Source organism: Mustela nivalis, assembly GCF_964662115.1.
Source record: "Mustela nivalis genome assembly, chromosome: Y".
NCBI classification, from domain to species: Eukaryota; Metazoa; Chordata; class Mammalia; order Carnivora; family Mustelidae; genus Mustela; species Mustela nivalis.
In genome coordinates, this window is record NC_139041.1 from 28,420,050 (window position 1) to 28,443,442 (window position 23,393).

The 23,393-nt window shown below is 36.3% G+C and overlaps 1 protein-coding gene and 1 pseudogene across 8 annotated transcripts in view; one reads left to right on the forward strand and one right to left on the reverse strand.

Annotated features, from left to right (window-relative positions):
- Positions 1-23,393, forward strand: part of LOC309856874 (putative protein FAM10A5 pseudogene) — a 352,871-nt pseudogene that overhangs the window by 89,954 nt on the left and 239,524 nt on the right. The window lies entirely within an intron of this gene.
- Positions 1-23,393, reverse strand: part of LOC309856869 (gamma-taxilin-like) — a 39,806-nt gene that overhangs the window by 5,418 nt on the left and 10,995 nt on the right. For 3 of the 7 annotated variants that reach the window (XM_082718653.1, XM_082718651.1, XM_082718652.1), the window contains exons 2-8: positions 22,941-23,244; positions 20,167-20,258; positions 8,925-9,095; positions 7,369-7,563; positions 4,461-4,580; positions 3,065-3,139; positions 197-289 (exon numbers count right to left, since the gene is read on the reverse strand). In XM_082718653.1, the coding sequence (XP_082574779.1) occupies positions 197-289; positions 3,065-3,139; positions 4,461-4,580; positions 7,369-7,563; positions 8,925-9,095; positions 20,167-20,258; positions 22,941-23,229 (1,035 nt within the window). In that variant the 5' untranslated portion in view covers positions 23,230-23,244. The remainder of the gene's footprint in view (positions 1-196; positions 290-3,064; positions 3,140-4,460; positions 4,581-7,368; positions 7,564-8,924; positions 9,096-20,166; positions 20,259-22,940; positions 23,245-23,393) is intronic. The other 4 variants (XM_082718654.1, XM_082718655.1, XM_082718656.1 and 1 more) reach the window with 3 other exon arrangements.

The window sequence follows — 23,393 nt, forward strand, 5'->3', positions numbered from 1 at the left end:
TTGGTGATGATAGAATTATGAGAGCATCAAGATCATGAGCAACTCGGGGTAATTTCAGGACAAAATGCCAGATGAAGATCAGAAAAGATCACATTAAGATCATATCAGTTCAATATATACTCATCCAAGTACTAATTACGTTTAAATGACCTCATATAAATTTAGTGCTAATATTCTACTAAAATCATGTAAATACCTTTTCCATTTCCTGCCTGAAGGTTGTAAAGAGTTCATTGCTTTTTGCCATGGTAGTCTGGAATTCTTCAAACTTATCCATATAAAGAGAAAGCTACAGAAAAAAAGTAGCAAATATTCTGAGTTCCAGATAAGCAATTCAGAATCCGGAAGACTTGCAAAAGACATAATATGGTGAAACATTAGTTACTTGTAAGTGCTACATAGAAGAAATCCTCTTAAACTTTCAAAATGTTGTTGACTGAACCTAATTATAATGTTTGAAAGGTTCAACCCTTTAGTAGCTGTAGTATGTCAATTATAATGAAAACTAAAAATTTCCTGTAACTATAAATTCCCTATAACTCCAATGCTTTATGCACAACCCACTGTACACAAACCTGAAAAACTTGTTGGAAAAGAAATCCTTCTTTTATATTAGTAGCCTGCATATTTATTCCCTTGATACCAAGGTTAAATTTTTCCTTAATATAGGCAGGAAAACAAAACAAGCTGAATAGTCTGGTTGGGGACAACGAATTTAGTGAGAGAAGAGAAAAAGAAAAGTTAAATTAAGGTAGAGATGCTCATTTTTCTTTAATGCCCACCCTCAAGAAATTTTTAAATTATAGCTGGGAAGATAATGCTAACTGAGCAACCCAAAAAGAACACAGCATGCTCAGTCACTTTTTTCTTCCCCTTAGAAAAGGAGTTGCAGCAAAGGGGAGGAACATGCATTGTAGTGGCCAGAACATAAAGCTTACAGATCTGAGTGTTGAGCTAGGCCTCAGGATGGGCTGAATTGTTTTATGTAGACCAGGGGAAACCCTTTGGAGACTATCTCCATATATGAACATAATTAATTTTATGTAAATATTACATAATTATTATTTGTTACATGTTACATATTATACGTAACTATAATATATGATTATATTATGTTCAGGATGAGGAAAGAAAAGTTTAGAAAAGAATAAAACACAATCAGAGGCCTGGAAATAATAATAATAATAATAATACCACTTACAATAATAAGTGGTATCTTTTCATTTTCTTCAGTGCTTAATGAGAATATACAAAACCAAATCAACATGATGGGGAAGGACAGGATGTGATATGATGGAACCAGTCTACCCAGATATTACATGGAATGGGTCATATGGGAAACAGCATTTTAAAGCAAGTTCTGCCACACATGGGAAGGAAAAACAGACTGAAAGGAAGTGTTATCAGTAACAGGTGGACAAGATAACTATAAGATAACCAAATCACTCTCATAGAAAGAGAAAGATAAGGAAGGCCAGGTTGAATAGAAACAGGAACAAAGTGGAAAATACTGAGGAGGCTTTATAAGCAGTCTGTAGAGGGACACACAGTGACAGGGTTTCCAAGGGTGCTGGCCTGCAGTCGGAGCACTGGTGTTGCTCAGGGAAGAAAAGGGAGCAGTTGGATACTTGAGGGAGATTAGAAGTTATGACAGTTTGGGCATGGTCTGCATGTACTGAAAATGTAACACCCAGATAGACTGTCCCATCCAAGAGCTCAATGCTGGGCCACACCGGGTAGTTAGAAGTGGCAACTCCCATCACACCTGGACTTACATGGCTGTCTTACGGTCAAGACACACCATTATGACTCTTCTCTCAACAAATGCTGGAAACTGACTTGTGAGACTGAGACTTGGAAAAAACAGCCATATTTAGGGAGTAGGATACAAGGAGGTGACAGCAAAGGATACAAAATAATGACCAGGTAACATGTTGACCCATGGTGACACACAAGTACAGACAATAGAAGTTGTAATGAAACAGCCCAATGGAATCAGAGTTGCCTGGAAGCTTGGTCAAAGGCCCTTTGCTGACTGATACTGAAGAAACTGTCAACAGTACCACTTTAAAGAACATTTTCCAAAGCTGTATACACATATATACCTTCTCCACATGAATCCTCTTTCCCTTTTATATGGACTTCTGAGTGTGCAGGGCTAATAAGCAAAGATTTAAAGTTTCTAGAAACATGCTAAGCAGAGCCATAACTTATGCTTCATAACAACAAAAGACTTCTCCTATCTGTTTCCTCTTCAATTTTCACACTAAGTGAGGCTACTAGTTTCATCACTAATATCACATTGAAAACTGTTCCCAAAGTGATAAAGAGTATTCACAAAAGGGCTGCTGATCAACATCTGTGTCATTCTTAATATAGGAGTATATTTTAGAATTAAGAGAGTCCTTATGTTAAACACCATTTAATAAAGTTTTAAAATATGTGATAATTTTTCAACAAAACATAATTTGGTTAACTAAAAGAATAAATTATGTGGGTAAATACCTAATTGTTACTGTCTATAAACACTAGGTAGATAATAGTAAACTTTTAGAGATGGAAGCATGATCTTTCCTGGATCTTTTCCTAAAGCGAGGATGCCACATCTGCTTTCTTTATCGCACACTAAGCAACACTTAAGAAAGTTGAACTGTAAACAAAGAATCTCAATTCGTGCTTAGAAATGTACACACACTAACCTGCAAGTGAATTTGGTGAGCATATGCAGGTTTTTAAAACTACATACAACAAGGTATGTATTTTCTGCCTGTTTTATTTTCCTCATAGAATAAAATTCAAAAGACCCTGGAGAAAATAATCTAGGACAGTAGAAAAAGGACACTAAAAATATGTTCACCAGCTATTCAGATTGGTTTGGGAATAAGGGATTCTTTGAGACCCAGGACTCACAGTGCTAATCTGAGAAAAACTCTAGTCAACTTACGATGACTTAGTTACCGTAAATGAAGAAGAACATTCCAAGAGGTCTATTTTTCAGTTCTAGCTGGCATTGGCTGGGAACAACAAGACTCACAAATTCTACTATCCTCTGTTGTCAAGTTACCTGCTGTTTTAATTGTACTTCTTGCTGTTTCATTTCTTCATATTTGTGCCTCGATTCTGTTGCTTCTTTTAATAACTAGAAAACAGAAACATTCTGGCAAAATAGTAACAGTAATTATACATGTGGCTAAAATGTCAAATGACCGGATACTTGGATTTCCTGTTCCCTCTCATTATTTTAGCAAGAATCATAGGTCAAGAATCCTATTATAGCAATTTCCATGTATTTCTTTGATCTGCACCACTTGCCAATACTGTGAAATGTGGGAAATATCTTTAAACCACCTAAGGAGAAAAAGTACTTGGAAGCACAATAAGGTTTATAAAACTGAGTTAAATAATCATGCTTAGGTGAACAAAATCAGCCATTTACACTTAGAAGCCTAAAACAGTGCTGCACAAAACACAAAATCTTGTGTAAAGCAAAGCACCAAACACAAAATCTTGATGTTATCTAGGTGGTTTAGAAACCCTTCTACTCCATGAGACAGGCAAGATGAGGCAGGCAGAAAGATACACAGAGCAAAATAGTTCAAACAGACATCAGGTTTCTGGTTATATTTTTAAAAGCCAGAAAGAGGAGGGTCTAATTTTGTACCTGGGTTTTTATGAAAATTATATAGTAAAGTTGTATGGTAGACAGTTGTGAAATTCAGTCTTTGAATTTGAATATCACATATACTACAAATAAGCCTTAAAGATTTGTAATCCAACCAGAAAGTATATATGTAATGTATGGATACTTAGATACATAAGTATATAGGTATACACACACACACTCTCTTTATATCCAGGTTGGAAATGGTAACAGATACTTCAGTTGTACACTGCTGTATCATTGCTGCATTGTATTAAAGGTGTCCATGCTTTGAAAAATCCATCTCTCTAAACTCAGATTTACTAGGGGGTTGTCCACATCCTGAGAAGACTCAGGAACTAAGCATTTCATCTTATAATTACTTCGGCATCTAGATTACTTGAATGAAATGTCAAATGCTAGATCAAATAGTCTACAATTTATTTAAACTAAATTAAACATATATAGTTTGATTTGTTTATGTTAAACATGAGATTTCACTATGTTCACAATTACTGACACACAAAATAATATTATTATTATTAAGGGGAAAATGCCGCATGATTAAAAACCAAGATAACTTTCTACACATGAACAAAGTCACCATCTACAGGTATTTCCACTAAATGGTCTAATAGTTCCAAGTCTATTTTTGTAAGAAAATTTTATCAGAAATAAAAAGCGGAATGTATTCCAACATTTCTCAATCTTTACAGTAAAAAATCGAATTGCATCCCAGGTCTATATAAAACACTGAATGAAGTTATGTATTTTAAATGATTGTTTATGATTGGTAATGTTTCTAGGAAACAGTACTTACAAATTCTTTCTCCCTTTGGTGTTTCTCATCAGCTTCCTCTATGAGCTGTGTTGTTTGCTGAAGCCTGGCATCCACAAGCTGTTGCTGCAGGTCCTTATGTTTGAACACTTTATCAATATGCTACAGAAAATAAAGAATTTCTTCCATCACTCAATAAAAAATGGTATACATTGGGGAGGGAATACAACACAAGTTAACAATAATTCCCTTTCCGGTTCTTCCTGCTCATACTACAGTAAGTAGTAACACCGGGTCTTTCTACCCTTGTATTTGCAGAAGCAACTATTGCCAACTTGCAAGCCACTCTGCAACTGCTGAAATGACTTCCTCTGACTACCAACCTGAGATCATCTTTGTTGTTGGGGTCTCACCCAATCAATAGCTTTGTTATTTCCTGTTTTCTGCTCAACACTGAAAATCAGGCTCCAGCTATTAAAACAACCAAACAACCACCACCAAAAAATAAGAACAACCAAAAAACCCAGTCGGTTAAGATGATCAAACCACTGAAGCCATTCATCACACACATTATTCATGGATACTTTTCGCATTAAATTTTCCCAAATTTCTTAGTATAGATAATATCATAATAATTGGTAGGAATGGCCTGCAGTTGAATCTTGGCTCAATGGATGGCCTTGGACAAATCCTGTTCCTTGATGAATCTCAGCTCCCTTATCTTTGAGAGGCAACCATACATGTACTTTCCAAAGTTACTATAAAAATCAGTATTTAATGTGCTTGGTGCCTGACCACATAAAACACTTAGTAAACTGAAAACAGGTCAGCATTATACCCAAGCTAGGTTGTGAAGAAGTATTTCTAAATAATAAAGTCATCAGAACATCCTTTTCAGATGCAGAAACATTACAACTTTTTGTTTCAATATTCTATGTGATAGGAAGAAATATTAGTTAATAATGAGTCATCTAACTAAGTTTTAAGGGGTGCACTAGATTTGTCTCTGACTACAAATAATTTGTTTAAATTATTAAATTATATTCTGACCCCATCTCCAAAAAAGTGGCAGGTGAGAGAAAATTCTATAATACCTAAAACAAGACTTATGTGTAATATGATTTGAACATACACTTTCAAAATATGCCACTGTAATAACAAAGTAGGCAGTCATTTGTTTCAACAAAAAAAATGAAAGAAAAAAAATTTTTTTAAGATTTTATTTATTTATTCGACAGACAGAGATCACAAGTAGGCAGAGAGGCAGGCAGAGAGAGGAAGAAGCAGGCTCCCTGCTGAGCAGAGAGCCTGATGTGGGGCTGGATCCCAGGACCCTGAGATCATGACCTGGGTGGAAGGCAGAGGCTTTAACCCACTGAGCCACCAAGGCGCCCCTGAAAGAAAATTTTAAGAAAATGAGGACTTTATAAATGTACTGAAAAGATCATCCACTCTGTAGGCCTGAAAAGGAGTTTCTTCAATAAACAAACTACACAGAGAAAACACAGAGATGGGAAACTTGTATTGAAAAAAGACTTGAGACATAACCAATGAAATGCATAAAACTTGTCTGGATCTGATTCAAACAATCTTAGGGGGTTCCTCTGTAGGCGACTGGGGAGGAGAAAAATGTGGGTAGTGACAAGGTAGTCAATTAAATTATTATGACTAAATATTTTGGTATGAAATAGCAACTGTGTTTCTGCTTCACGAGAATCTTTCTATTTCAAGATATGCATTCAAATAGTGCTGAGTGAAGTAATATGACACCCTGGATATGCTTACACACAGATTTGCTGTCAAAAGATAAATGAGAATGGTTAGGAAAATACTCAAATCCTATATATGTTTCTAAAGGCTGTAAGTAACACTGTTAAGTTAAAACAATCTAAAATTTGAAGTCAAATTGGATAAATGCCATAGAAATTGTTTTTAGGTTTGTTTTGGGGAATAAAATACACCATTTTAAAATTTACCATTTTAAATTGGTCAGAGTATTTTTAAATTAGTAATTTTAATCTGCTTTGTTAGGAGTTCAACACACATAATGCCACATTTTACTACTCCCCTTTTTTTCAAATATTATACTTTTATAAAATTATTACTGTCAGTTACCATACCTTTTACTAACCTTAAAGCATAATAAAGGCAGAGAAATGTACCCTTTAGAAAACCCAAAGTCTCTCACCCTGTACATTTGAACTCTGAAAGTAATTTTTTGAACTCTGAAAAGTAATTTTTCCCCTGTAATGTTTTATTTTTTTTATTTTTTTTATTAAATTTATTTATTTTCAGCATAACAGTATTCATTATTTTTTCTGAAAGTAACAAAATTTAACGAGCATGTTATCACCAATTTCCTCTTAAGCTAGATATCACAGTACTTCCAGACTAGTCTGCAAAATAACTGCAACTGTGAGCTATTAATCATTCCTGTAAATTTACTGTGTGTGATAACCAAGAAGACTGGGTATTTTGTTAAAAGTTTCTTTTTTACTCCCCAAAAGTATGGAAGGTAGAATGCTATGGTACTATACATTTTAGTATCATAGCTTTACGATGGATTACCATGGAAGTCTGAGATCCTGGATACTGGTGGGCTATGTATTTATTTACCCTCACACTGGATATGGGAAAAACAATTTATATGTTAAAATTACAATATTCAAGTAACACATGGAAAACAAATACCACTCAACAGGTCTTGCAGAAGATACCGCACATATCCAAATCTAAAGATCCTAGGTCATCAGTGATGATCCCCAATTAGTCATTCAGTTCACAGTGTGCCTAACAATTTCCTAATGAATTATCTAATGAATGCCTGACTACCACTACCATGTGTACACAAGTTTTAAAATACTGTCCTGTGACCATAGTCTTTATTAATAAAAGGTGGAAAGTTATTCAAAATAACAAGACGTTATCTAAAAACACAAAACATGTTTACCTCCTCTCTTAGTGCATACTGTTCAACAAGTCTCTTCAGTTTCTCTCCCAGTTCGGTGTTTTCCTGGCGAAGTTTGGCATTGTGTATGTCATGTTGTTCCAACTGTGCTTGGATCTCATTTAAAGTCAACTGGAAACGTGCAGTTGCTTCTTTACGATTCTCTTCCTCTTCTTGTGCCTGCTGCATATTTTCCTCCTTATTATTCAAAATAATTTCTGTTACTGGTATAGTATAAATTTATACATAAACTGCTCATGTTACTGCTATGTCATTTCATGTAATCCTGCCCCAAGTATTGTTTCTCACCTACAAGCCTTTCTCCTTATCTATGATGAGAAAACTCTCATTTAAAGCAAACATATTGGGGCGCCTGGGGGCTCGGTTAAAGCCTCTGCCTTCGGCTCAGGTCATGATCCCAGGGTCCTGGGATCGAGCCCCACGTTGGGCTCTCTGCTCAGCAGAGAGCCTGCTTCTCTCTCTCTCTCTGCCTGCCTCTCGGCCTACTTGTGATCTCTTGTCTGTCAAATAAATAAAATAAAAATCTTAAAAAATAAATAAATAAAAGCAAACATATTTCCTAAGTAGATAAGCAGAGAGAAACAACTGTCCTGCTACTAAATAAGTATTTGCTGACTATGCAGACCTTACTACCCAAAGCACAAGTAAAGACCTTCTCCACAGTCTTACTCTTCCTCAGTATTTTCCCAATATTCTCCTTACTGGTTTGACAGACAGAATGACTGATATCATTCTGTATCAGTCTGAAGAGAGATGTCCCATCTAGCAGCCTACTTTCTGAGTCACACATTCCAATTCCTTATATGATTATTTGGTTATTTATAAGACTATGTCTATATGTATACATACACACACACACATATACACACACTTTTTAACATAAACGCACATACGTATTTAAACAACCGAATAGCTCAAGATTGGCAGAGAATACTCAGGCACACTAGCCACTCAGCATCCACAGTACATCTCTATACAACCTGCTTTTCTTTCTTAAACTCATTTTGATTCAAGTCTATACCTACCAGTCTCTTCATTTCAGCTAAGCATTTCATTTCTTATCTAAGAATGTGATAATCATCTACATTAATGATCCGCATACTATCTGGTCACCTTAAGCTTCCTTAATAAGCAGGAAAGCTATGGCCATAAACATCAATACCACCTACATTCCCTGTGCTTAAGTATAAGGTACACATACTACAAACTATAAAGCTCTTCCTCGAAGCTGAAACCACCATCTGGATAGACAGAGTGAGTCTTATATTTATAATGGACAAACCATTATAATGGACAAACCCAGGCAAAAATGAATAAACAAGTAAGCAAGGTAGTACATCCCTGAGGACCCCACAATGTCATCTGCTCAGGAACCTAATCTATAAGACCAGTTGTACGTAAGATTATGGAACAAGCAACCATTATTAAAACCACACTCCATTACAGCAAGTAAAGCAAAGATTTACTTCAAATGTACATATAGGGATTATAAAATCACTCTAACAATCTGAAAAACAAAAAACATGAACAAAACTAACCTTTAATGTTCTATTGTGACGCTGAAGTTCCCTGCAAAGAGACTCTAGTTTGCTCCTTGCCAAGACAGCCTTGCTGTGTTCACTCTGCAACTGAACTTTCTCTTTCACGATTTGAGCTTGTTTCTTCTGAAGAATCTTCATTTGCTTCTGAACATTCCTGCTCTCCTCCAGCTAAAATTAACAAGAACTTTATACATTTACAAAGTAAGAACCCCTGACTTACACTTGACAGAACTGGAAGTACCACCATGGACTCTTTCCAGTACTCTCTTAATCAGTTGAGACATAAAAAAGTATGCACATAATTTAGGGAATGAAGAAAATCAACCTCAATGTCCATTTTTTTAATTAAAAAGAAAAACATCTTTTAGGAAAACTTCTTTTGAAAGCACGTCATGTGGTTTTGCTTTTCTACAAGAACATACAAAAACTACTTTACTGAAAAAATAAGCAACTCTTTGTGAGTGAGAAGAAAACAATTCTAGACTTAGAGCAAATTATGTGAGTCTTGCTGACATTTCAATGACACTTTCAATGAGGAAAAAAATATTGACAAATGTGGATTTATTGAACACTCCTAGAGGTGGGGCACCTGTGTGGCTCAGTCAGTTAAGCCTCTGACTGGGTTTAGGCTCAGGTCTAATCTCATGGGTCATGGGATCCAGCCCAGTCCTGCTCAGTGCTCAGCAGAGAGACTGCTTGAGATTCTCTCTCCCTTTGCCCCTCCCCCCACATGCTCAGGTAACTCATTCACGCGCACGCTTACTCTCTCTCTCTAATAAACACATCTTAAGCAAACAAACACTCCTGGAGGCAATATGTTTACAGCTACTAAAAATGCTTTTGATTTCATTGAAATTCCTGCTGGAAAAGAGTAATTTTGCTTTTGAGTCATACTACTGTCTGGAAGTAAAGCACATTTAAACTGGTAATTCATTAACAGTCAGTATACAATTAACAAAACAGCAGTAAGTACAGAGAAAACAATTACTTTAAATGTAACTGGACTAAATTCGCTAATCAAAAGACAAAGAGTGGCTGAATGGATTTAAAAAAACAAGACATAAGTAGTTATTCACTGCCTACAAGAGCACCACTTCAGCAATAAGAATGCATAAGACTGGAAATGAGATAGAAAATACAGTACATGAAAATGGAAACCAAGAAAAACTGGGGTAACTATATTTATTTCCAACAAAATGGACTTTAGAGCAAACTCCATTGAGACAAGAAGATCATCCAAAGAGATTATCAATCTGTGGATTTAAAAAGGTTAGAATAACATAACACAATAAAAAAAAAAAAAAAGAACAAACAAACAAAAAGGAGAGACATCCCACCAAAAAGCAGAATGTACCCTCTTTAAGTGCACATGCAACATTCTTCAGGATAGGTCTTATGATAGGCTCCATACAAAAAGGCCCCATACAAAGAGAAGACTGAAATCATATCAAGGATCATTTTCAAACAATATGGTATGAAACAAGAAATCAGTAACAAGGGGCAAAAAAAGGGAAACTCACAAATCTGTGGAGATTAAACATCGCAAACTGAAAAACCAATGGCTCAATGAAGAAATCAAAAGAAATTTAAAAAAATCTTCTGACAAATTCAAGTGGATAAACAACATACCAATATGGGATACAGCACAAACATTTCTCATAGCGAAGTTCTTAGTAATAAATGCCCACGTCAAGACACAGAGCCCACATGAACCACCTAACTTTATACCTCAAGGAACTGCAAAAAAGGGAAGAAATAAAGCCCCAAATTAATAGAAGGAAGGAAACAGCACAGGTTAGGGTGAAATAAAAAGACTACAGACTAAAAAGGCAATAGAAAACATCTGTGACTAAGAAGTGATTGAAAAAAATAATTAAAAAATTGACAAACCTTTAGCTACAGTTAACAAGAAAACAGTAGGACTCAAAACCAGAAATGAGGGAGTTGACATAAAAACAAATACCACAGAAATATAAAGGATCATAAGAGCCCATCACACACAACTACAGAGCAACAAATTGGACGAACTAGAAGAAATGAATGAATTCCTGGAAACAGATAACCTATGAGTAGAATTCAGAAAATACAGAAAATACGAACACTCAAATTGCAAATAAGGAGATTAACTCAGTTAACTTTCCCACAAACGAAGGTTTAGGAACCAAGGGCTTTACTAGTGAATTCTACCAAGCTAGAATCAACACCACCCCTCAGTCTCTTCCAAGAAAACGGAAAAGGAGGGAACACTTCTGATCTCATTTTCAAGAGGCCAACATTACCCTGCCAGTGAAAACCAGACAAGGACATGACAGGGAAGTAAATTATAGGACAATATTCCTAAGCAGCACAGATGCAAAAGTCTTCAACAATATATTAGCAAATTAAATTCAACAATACAATAAAATGACCAGATAGCATGATCAAGTGGGATTTTTCAGGGATACAAGGATGGTTCCATATTCACAAATCAATCAATATGATACACTACAACAACAACAAAAAATAAAGGATAAAATTTACAGGATCATCATAGTACATGCAGAAAAATCAATATCCATTTATCATAAAAACTTCTGATAAAGTGGATTGTGAGGAATCACACCTCATCACAATAAAGCCATATGTGATAAGCCCACATTCAACATCACAGTCCAAGGGGAAAAGCTGAGGGGCGCCTGTGTAGCTCAGTAAAAGCATCCAACTCTTGATTTTGGTTTGGGTCATGATCTCAGGGTCTTGAGATGGAACCCGGTGATGGGCTCTGCACACAACATGGAGTATACTGGAGTTCCTTTCTCTCCATCTCCCTCTGCTCCTCTCCCTGCTGATACTCTCTCATTCTCCTCGTCCCTCTAAATGAATAAATAAAATTTAAAGAAAAAAAAAATCAGTGCTTTCCTGATCTAAGATCAGGAAAAAGACAAAGATGTCCACTTTAATTCAACACAGTATCAGAAATCTTAGCCATGGGGTGCCTCAGTGGCTCAGTTGGTTAAGAGCCTGCCTTCCCGCTTTCAGGTCATGATCCAGGGATCCTGGGATCAAGCCCTGTGTCGGAAAGGGAGCCTACTTCTCCATCTACCTCTGCTATTTCCCCAGTCATGCTCTCTCGATCTGTCAAATAAATAAAATCTTAAAAAGAAAAGAAATCCTAGTCAAGCAATTCAACAAGAAAAAATATTAATAAAATAATCCAAATTGGAAAGGAAAAAAGTAAATGGAGATGACATGGTATTATATATATCTAGAAAACCCTTACAACTCAACCAAGAAATTATTAGTATGGATACAAGACTCAGTAAAGTTAAAGATTATAAAATTAATATGCAGAAATCAACTGTGTTTTTTTCCTATATAGCAACAATGGGAATATCAGAAAGAGAATTAGGAGAATAATCCCTTTTACAATTACACAAATAATAAAATCCCTCAAAATAAATTTAGCCGAGAAGATGAAAGACCTATATTGAAAACTGTGAGACACTGATGAAAAAAAATGAGTAAGATACAAATAAATGTAAAGCAATTCCATGCTCATGGGCTGGAAGAATTAACATTTTAAGATGTTCATACTACCCAAGGCAATCTACCAACTGATGCAATCTATATCCAAATTTTAATGGCATTTTGCACAAAAAAAGAACAATCCTACAAGAGGCACAGAACCACTATGGTGATTAGGATGGAAGTTTCTCAGAAAATTAAAAACAGAATTCCCACATGAGCTGGTAATTCAATAACTTAGGTATTTACCCAAAGAAAATGAAATATAAATTCTGAAAATTGTGTGTCTCAAAGTTTATTGCAGCATTACTTGTATCAGCCAGGACTAGAAGCAACCTAAGAGAAGTAGGTTAGAAAAACATGGTATAATGCACAAATGGAATATTACGCAGCTGTAGAGAAGGATGAGATCATGTCATCTGCATCAACACAATTGGACCTAGAGGGTACAATGCTAACTGAAATGAGTAGACTGAGAAAGACAAATACCACATGATTAACCACTGTTAATCTAAGGAATCTAAGGGGAAAAAAAATCTAAGGAAAAAAAATGAATAAACAAAAAGCAGAACTAGACCTATTAGCACAGAAAACAAATTGACAGTTGCCAGAGGAGTGTGAGGATGGGCAAAATGGGTGAAGGGGAATGGGAGGTAATGGGTTTCCAATTATGGAATAAGTAAGTTTCAAGAAAAAAAGGTACAGTCCATGATATTGTAATAGGGATATAAAGGGACAGATGGTGGCTATACTTGTAGTGAGCACAGCATAGTGTTTAAACTTGTCTAATCACCATGTTATACATCTGAAACTAATGTAACAACTGTACCCCCCAAAAAAGAAAACTTTAAAAACAAAAACAAAATACTGTATCCCAAATGTCTCCTACAAAGAAAAAATAATGGATCAAAGACATACTTGAGACATAAAACTGTAAAACTTTTTTTTTTAAAGATTTTATTTATATATTTGACAGAGAGAGATCACAAGTAGGCAGAGAGACAGGCAGAGAGAGAGAGAGGAGGAAGCAGGCTCCCTGTTGAGCAGAGAGCCCGATGTGGGACTCGATCCCAGGACCCTGAGATCATGACCTGAGCCAAAGGCAGAGGCTTAACCCACTGAGCCACCCAGGTGCCCAAAACTGTAAAACTCTTAACGGAAAACTTGGGGTAAAAGTTCATGACACCGCGTCTGACAATGATTCCTGGACTTGATACCAAAGACACAGGCAAGAAAAGAAAAAACAAGCAAACAAACAAAACAACTTGACTCCATCAAAATTAAGAACTGTTGTACATCAGAGGCACTATCAAGGAAGCGAAAAGACAACACACAGCAAGGAAAAAATGTCATGTTTAAGTTCCATATCACAAGAGATTAATATTCATAAGTTATAAACATAAATTAAGAACATAAGAACAAAACAACACAGTTATAAAAGGGGCAGAAGACTTACACAAACATTTCTCTGAAGACATATACATTACCAGTAAGCACATAAAAGATACACAATATTACTAATCATTACAGAAATGCACATGAAACTGCAGTGAGATACCATTTCACACCCATCAGAAAGGCTATCAACAGAAACAGAAAACAACAAATATTGGCAAAGATGTGGAGAAACGGGAATCACTGAGCACTGCTAGCTGGCTACAGACACTGGGGGATACAAAGAATTACTATATAATCCATAAATTCAACTTCTGGGTATGACATGATATAACAGAAACTAGGTATATGAACAGATTATTTGTACACCCATATTCAGAGAGGCATCATTCAAAACAGCCAAAAGATATAAAAAAAATGTCCAAAGGATGAGTACATGAACAAAATGTGTTATGCACTTTTTGTATACATGCAATGCATTATTATTCTGCTACAAAGATACATGCTAAATGAACTGAGATATGCTACATGATATAAAACAGGTGCAAAAGTATTTATGCATGCAGGCTACCACTTAAATGAGGCACCCAGAGTAGTCAAAAAGCACAGAGATGGGAAGTAGAATTGTGGTTACTAGAGGCTGAGGAAGAGAAGAAGTTACTGGTCAGTAACATAGAGGCTTGGTTTGTTTCTAGATGTGGATAGTGGTGATGGTTCACAACAACATAAATAAATGTATTTAATACCCCTGAAATGCATTACCTAACAGTGGTTAATATGGTACATTTAATGATATGTGTATTTTACCACAATGAATTAAAAAACAAAACAAAACATAGAAACACAAGACCAGGGCTGAAGTTTCATATGGGCCATCTACAATAAGGAACCACGAAGACTGAGAACAGGAATCAGGCTTCTGTAGACAACTGTGGGTCAGTGCAAGTCTTCAGTGAGGGAGAGTTGGGTAACCAGAAAAGATGGTTCATGACAACAACAAGAGAAAAAACAGCATGACAGCTACATTTGTCTCAAACCTTTGGAAACCCAGGTTTTAAAAAGACAGAGGAACAGAAAGAAATTAAAGGGTGCACCTCCTAGCCTCAAGATATTTGGGCACTGAGAGAAGACCAAAAGGGAGTAATTTCCTTAGAGGAAAAACAGCTTTCAGCAATGTAAGTTGAGGTACTGATTTTAGATACAGCTATAAATTCTGAAATTTGCATTTCATTTGGTACAGAGTAAGAATCAAAGAAAACCATGTTGTTTGGTTGGGGGTCAGAAGGAAGAAGGAAAGACATTATCCATCTCTTAGGACCTAATTTCCCTAGTCCTAGGCACTATGGCTTTCACTTATGGCCAGGAGGCAAGATTATTCTGGTAGTTTGGCTCGAAGATCGGGGCCTAGGAATTGAGTTTCTCACAGACAACCGGAATCTGCAGCTTTAACTGTATTTTTGTGCTATCATTTGCAAAGTCTCCTCTATCCATTATTTTATTTATTGGAGCCCTCTCTATTTTTTTCTTGCTAATTACAGCTGAAACTTTGTCAGTTTTGTTAATCTTTGCAAAGAAGCAGCTTAGTTTCACTGATCTTTTCTACTGCTTTTTGGTCTTTTTCATTTGTTTCAACTCTGATCTTTATTATTATCTTTATGTATTCCTTCCTAGTATTAACTTGGGGCTTTGGTCTTTTTCTAGTACACTGAAATGTAAATTTAGGTTGTTTGAGATTTCATGTTTTCTGAGGAAGGTACAAATTGCTATGAACCTCCCTCTGAGAAACGCTCTTGCAACCGATAGGTATGATGTATTCCCATCATTATTTGTCTCAACATTAAAAAAAAAAAAAAGTCCTTCAATTAATTAAATTTAATTCCTTTAATGATCGGCACTTTATCACATTATTTAACCTCCACACATCTGTGAACTTCCCACTTTCTTTTCAGCTTGAATAAGTCCCTTTAACATTTCACATAAAGCTAGTTTAGTAATGATAAACTCCTTAAGCCTTTGCCTATCTGGAGGATTCTTTACGTTTCCTTTAATTCTGAGTAACATCCTTATCCAGGTAGGTGTTCTTGGTTATTTAGAAGTTTTGTTTTGTTTGTTTGTTTTCCTTTCAGAACTTTGAATAATATATCGTGTTACTCCCTTCTGGCTTGCAAAGTTTCTTCCAAAAAATCTGCTGATGGTCTGATAGGATACCTATGTATATAAGGTTTTTGGCCTTTTTGTTTGTTTTCTCTTGCTCTTTTAATAATCCCAGTCTTTAGCTTTTAACATTTTAAGTACAACATGTCTTGGTGTGGATGTCTTTGGGTGCATCTTCTTTGGAACTGTGCTTCCTGGATCTCAAGGTCTGTTTCCTTCTCCAGTTCAGGAAGTTTTCACCTATCCTTTTCTAAACAAATTTTTTTCGTCCTTCTTTGTTCTCCAACTCAGACCTTATAACGCAAAATGTTAATCCCCTTCATGTTGTCCCCTAAGTCCCCTCAGCTGTCTTCATCTTTTTTTTTTTTTTCTAGTTTTTCTTTTTGCTGCTCTGATTGTGTGAGATCACTGTTCTTGCTGCAGAGTTCACTGACTCTTCTATCTCACCTAGTCTGCTGTTAAACCCCTGTAGTGTATTTTTCAGTTCAGTTATTGTATTCTTTTTCTCTTTGGCTCTTTCTTATATATTCTATCTCTTTGTTGAGGTTCTCACTGTTTTCAACCACTCATTTCCCAGGTTCAGTGAGCATCTTCCTGACGGTCATCACTTTGAACTCTTTATCAGATAAACTGCTTATTCTGTTTCATTATGGTTTCTTATCTTGCTCTTTCCTTTGGAACATATTTCTCAGTTTCATTTTTCTTGACTCTCTTTCACAGTGTCTATGCAGTAGATGAAGTGGCCACCCCTCCCAGTCTTGAAGGAATGTTTTGTGTAGCATGAACAGCAGAATTCAGCAATGCCCTACAACTTGGTTGTCTGTCAGACCTTCCTGATTGTCCAATGGCCTACCTGTCCCTTCATAAACTCAAGGTTGTTCAGTGTACCAAGACCTGCCAGTGTCCCAAAGTACACAGATCTCAAAGATCACTAAGGTTTGTGCTGACTGGAAGCCAGGCTCCAATAACACATCTTAAAATATGCAAATATATGGAGTTCTGTAGGACCAGAAGCATAAGGCAGGCTGCCTGCCAAAACAGAAGATCTGGAGGTGCTCCTGGGTTAAAGTCATAAAAATCAAGATTCCAGATGAGCAAACAAGCTCCTTTCTGAGAGATACTGTTAGCTACAGTGAAGCAGTGGAAGAGAACAACAATGGCATACTCTGGCCTCTAAGAGAGAAACTACATAGGGCCCTAGAAACAGGAAGCCTGCCCCTTGAGCCAATGTTTCAGGACAAGCAAATTAACATTTTTTGCAAGACTTGATGCTATGTTTCAGTTCTAGCCAAGGATTGTATCTGATCAAGGAGTACAACACTCTCACTGGACAAGGCATTCAAGAGATGTCCTAAGGCAACAGACACATGTAAGAGCTCTTCTCTAAGAGAGACTAGTGCTCTGGAGTGGCTCTTTCAAGGTCTCTAGAAATGTTTACAGTCTGCCTATATAGGCGTGTCTATTAGAAGACTGCCCCTCAGACTGCAGCTGTGATGATAAAGTTTCTCAGAAAGACTGAAGATATGTTTTAGTTTGCCCTGGGGATGGTAGTCAGTGAAGAACTGTCTCTGCTTGTTACAGCCCTGTGGGATCCAGCAGATCATTTCCTCAGCCTAAAGAGCCAGACAACAAAGAGTTGTCCCTTGGGAGGAAACCACAAAATGGTCAGCAGACTTGTGTAAAAGCTTCCCCCTGGGAATTGTGGAACATGGCAGAGGGAGAGGTCAAAGATGCTACCTACCAAGGAAAAAGAAATAAAAGAATGGTTCCCACTGATTGTAGCAGCACACATGGAGAATGCAAAGATGGCATCCACTAAAGGGGAAAACAAAAAGTCCAGAGTTAAGTGAAAAAAGGGCACTCATGGTCTTTAAGGATAGGAGAAGGGTATAAAAATGATACCTGCTATCACCGCAGTCCCTGAAGAGCATTCCAACATGCCCTGTCCCTCAGGTCCAGACTAAAATAATCAAATGAGCGTCTTTCACATTAAGTCCAGGTGCTTTTCAAACAGCAGTTTCTGTGTTGGGCCTTAGGTCAAGTGAATGTATTCACAAGCCCTTACATAGCAGTACCTCAGTTTATACTACCCTTTGAGTCTTGCCAATAGAAATCCTACCAGTATTCAAAGCCAGATTATTGTGGGAGTCTGTCTCTCAGTGGCAGATCTTAAAAGTTGGGATGTGTGATGTAAACTACAACCCTTTGTTCATCACAGAAAAGGTCTGGATTTGTGAGTTCCCTCAAGATTGTTGACAGCCATGTCAGAGACAGAATTTGTGTCTTAGTCTCTCCTGTCCACTGTGATGTGACCCTTAGCTTTTTTGATAGTGACATACTCTCAAAATGGTCTCACTGTTACATATCCTAAGTCTACTACTCTACTTTTTTAGGAAATTAGTTTTCCAAGAAACAAAGTATTAGAACTTTTTTTTTTTTCCAAAACAAAATATACCTGTTTTATTACTCATAAGAACTACTGATCTGAATAAGATGAAAGATAGGTTACTTACTAGCATAAATCTCTAATGTGTCACTTGCTAAACATATGCTGTAATTTTTACTGATGTCTTCCTCCTAAGTAAAAGCCCACTTGATTTTGGTTTCTCTAAATCTAATCCCTGGGCCAACAGCTTTGGTCGTTACCTAAGAACTTGATAGAATATGGTATTTTAGCCATGCTCCCCACCCCTGCCTCAAATCCACTATAGAGTGAATTTTACATCTACTGAATCAGAATCTACAATCAAAATTCACCGATGATTTGTAGGAGTTTAAGGATTGCCCTAGCCCACTATGCTAGTCAATTTGCTCTCTCCTGCCTAATCCTTTCATGCTGCCTGCTGATATCCTAACACTAGGCTAACTACCCAACCTTTCATCATTCTGTCACTTTTCTATGCAAATTTCACTCCTTTCTCCATCTTTTTTTTTTTTAACCATTTCTTATTTGATTTTCATCATGAGTGTATCATTACACACTGACTTCACTACCCAGTGGAAGCAGACTTTTCCTTTCCTGAGGCCAGCAATCCAACACTCTGATTAGTGCCATGTTTGCATCTGGACAATTTCTAGGCCTTTTCATTGATGCTCAATGGTTCCCACCTCTTACAATTTTAGAAGATGCCAGTGGGGTATATGCATACTACCTGAAGGAATAGTAACTATTATTCTTTCAGTTCTATACGTAAAAGTCCATTATTCATGAACCATAGTATGTTTTGATACTGTGAAGTATCCAAGATATAGAGTATGATATAGAGTTGTTGCTTTAATAACACGTGTGAATGCATAAAATTCACTAAAAGAATTTACATAAATATTTCACAAAACACAAGAATTTTGGCATTTACAATAGAACCAATAACTCTAAAAAAAAATCCCACTATTCTTCAAAAGATCTTATGACTTTCCTATTCTTCACTTTTAAAATTAGGGCAGGGTTTCCATGTTGAAGAGTGATTCCACATACGCCAAAAAAGGATTAATGTTACTTGAAATAACATAGGCCACTCTCAGAACAAATTATTTTCTATGAGTCAACTTCTTTGGAAGATGGAGGAAAAATATGATGCCTGCCATATAGTGGGTGCTAAGGAAATATTTTTCTAAGAAACTACTAGACTACTTCATGTAATTCACAACTTCAGTCAAATTCCTTAAAGCTTTCAAATTTAATCTGCTTTCATGTCTAAAATCCCTCAATTTACATATGAAATTATTCCCTCACAATGTCAGGCATGTAAACATACAAGGAAAATGCAAACTTAGAAATGCTAAAACTAGGGCTCCTTGGTGGCTCAGTCAGGTAAGCATCTGCCTTCAGCTCAAGTCATGATCCCGGGGTCCTGGGATCCAGTCTCTCTGCCAGCTCCCTCTCCCTTACTTCCCTCCTCACCCCCATGTTCGCTCGCTCTCTCTGATAAATAAATAAGATCTTTAAAAACACATGCTGAAACTGAGTTTTACAAAATCTATTCTAAAACTCAAAAAGCAATAAAATGTTGTGTGTCACACCATTAAATGGGCCCATACAATCAACCTAAGCCTCTTCCCTTCAATTTTGTACTGAAATACAACTTTACTTTTAAAGCCATACCAAAATTCTATGTTAAAAATTTATCAAGCACACAAACACAAATTTTGCTATATTTTACATAAGTTTTGCACCCTTAATACTCACAAGATCAGCGTATTTCTTACAGAGAGCTGCCAGCTTCTCCTCTGGAGTTGAAAGAGTGTTTAAAGCGTGCATCAATAATAACACTTCTTTTCCTGAAGGCCAATAAAAGGGGAAAAAAGTACCAGAAGGAGAAAATTAATCCAATTTGTAAATTCTACATAAATTTTATGTTCAAATATCCATGTTATGATGTAAGGGTGTAAGTCAGACACAGATTCACCAATAAATCAGGGTAACGATTAGGAGGAATCCCCTACCCCCATCAAATTTCTTCAGTTTACTAACATTATTAGCAATTTACTATTTGGTACTTGGACAGTAAGCACATCACTTCTTCAAAGTTTAAAAACTCTTACTTAACCGCTAATTCTAAGGTAAAACATTTTACAAATGGTAGGAATGTTTTCAAAACCTTTCCACTGGCCAAATACAAATACTGAGAGACGTTTAAGACTGCTCATCTAGCACACTCTGCCTATCTAAAATGCATATAATCCACTGTGACTAACAACTTTTCCAATGACCAATTTGAGCTATGATTGTTTTCTGGTGATTTACCAAGCATATTCTGGGTATTTAGAGTCTTATAACCATACAAAACGATAAACTCAAAAGGGATGAAAGACCTCAATGTGAGACAGGAATCCATCAAAATCCTAGAGGAAAACACAGGCAGCCACCTATATGACCTCACCCATAGCAACTTCTTGCTAGACATGCTCCAAAAACAAGGAAAACAATAGGGAAAATGACTTTTGGGACTTAATATAAAAAGCTTCTGCACGTGAGGGAAACACTCAACAAAACTGAGAGGCAACTCATGGAATGAGAGAAGATGTTTGCAAAAGACATTTCAGATAAAAGACTGGTATCTAACATCTATAAAGAACTCATCAAACTCAACACCCAAAAAACAATCAACCCAGGCAAGAAATGGGCAGAAGATGCAAACAAGCATTTCCCAAGAAGACTTAAAAATGGACAACAGACACAGGCGAAAATGCTTGACATCACTGGGCAAATCAAAACAATGAGATAATACCTCCATGGTCAGAATGGCTCAAATGAACAATCCAGGAAACGAGATGTTGCCGAGGATACAGAGAAAGGGGAACCCTCTTACACTATTGGTAGGAATGCAAAGTGGTGCAGCCACTTTAGAAAAAGTGTGGAGATTCTGAAGAAATTAAAAATAGAGCTACCCTATAAGCTAGCAATTGAACTACTAATTATTTACCCAAAGAATATAAACACAGTGATCCAAAGGGGCACCCGTACCCCAATGATTATAACAGGAATTTCTACAATAGCCCAACTATGGAAAGAGCCCAGATGTCTATCAACAAATGAATGGGTAATGGCGTGTGTGTGTGTGTAAAGGAATATTACTCTGCCATCAAAAAGAATGAAATCTTACCATTTCCAAGGACATGGATGGAACTGGAGGGTATTAGGCTAAGTGAAATAAGTCAGAGAAAGAGAACTGTCATGTGATTTCACTCATATGTGGAATTTAAATAACAAAACAGAGGATCAAAGGGGAAGGGAAGGACAAATAAGACAAAAACAGATGGAGCCTATTTGAAAGATGCTGATCTCTACGAAACAAACTGAGGGTTTGAGAGATGAGAGATCCTTACCTCTAGGAAACAAACTGAGGGTTACTGGAGGGCAAGGCAGGGGAGGCAGAATGGGGCAACTGGGTGATGGGCAGTAATGAGTGCTCATAATGGAAGGAGCACCAGGTGTTACATACAACTGATCAATCACTGAACTCTACCTCTGAAACTAACATTTTATTTAAATAAATTTAAATAAAATACTTTGCACACAAAATTTTCATTTTGAAACTGTTTCTTATTGGGTTAGGACAAATAAAGAGGGAATGAAATAATATATGTAAACTGTAATTTTATGAAGATTTTAAATTATAACCATTTACAACGATTTAACCATTTACAACCATTAAACTACTAAAAAAAACCTAAAGCTATATTTTACATGTATCACTGGGGCTGCCAATATAAAAGATACCTATCTTGTTTCAAGGAATTTTAAATACTACTCACATTCCTATAAATTTTAAAGTCATAAAGGGTGGCAGAAAAGAGATTTTAAAAATTCCAAGTTAGTGTCAGGTACAGAAATCAATCAATTCAAACAAGGTAAATGCCAGTTCTAACAATCATTTTTTAAAATGAGAAGCAGCTCCTAAGGCAAAGTCAGGGTTTTAAAGTTTATTTTTGAAATTTAACATACTACATTCTTAGCCCTAAAATGTCAAACTAACATACCAGAAGGGAGAAAAAACACCCTGAAATTCAGACTTATTAGCCTGCTTTCTAAGCCAGGGATAACATATCATGCCAAATTTTAGTAAATATTCTTTAAATAAACTGAGCAAAAACAATCTTCCTAGTAATTGGTCGATTAAAGAACCAAACAACAGACACAAGAATAGTGCTTCTACCATATGGCTACAGACTTTTTCACAAAAAGAAAACAAAAACAGAAACAAAAAACATAAAAACAGTTCTTGATTATTTAGGCAAAATACCTTGGACCCTGTAACTAAGGCCCTCTCTTGCCACTTTTCCCTCCTGCGTAGAACTGACTGATCTGTTCAAAAATAACAGAGCTGTTTGTTTTTTTTTTTAAACCAAAACCACAAATACCTGAAAACTGGACAGGTTCTATAGTTACCTGTGCCACAAAAAAGCTAGGTAAAATAAGCAGCACATAAAAATGTCCAACCACTGTGCAGAGAATATTACCTAAGGTTTTTTCTTTGTTCCTGTTGCACTCGGAATCTTCTTGACTATCAGAAGGATCCTTGCCAGCATCTGGTCCAGGAGGATCCATTCTTGACTCTTGCATGTAGTGCACTGGGTTCACCAAAATCCTGTTCTTTGTTATAAAGTTACTGCCTTCATCCTCTTGCAAGGAATTCTTATTACTTGTGCCAGAACAATTTGAGTCTTGGTGTTGAGGAATATCATTTGATTGAGAGTTACACAATATATCTGCTTTCACTCCTAGCCTGCAAATTCTAGATTCTTCCATTATGCCAATCACACGCTAGAAAGAATGAGGAGAAAAAAAAGATCATGGAAGGGAGGCTAAATCAAATGTAATCACAGGAAGGAATTTATACAGTACATAAAAATACAGTTTTCCATCCTACATTGCTGATGTCTAAATGTACTTTTTACTTTTTGTATGTGGTA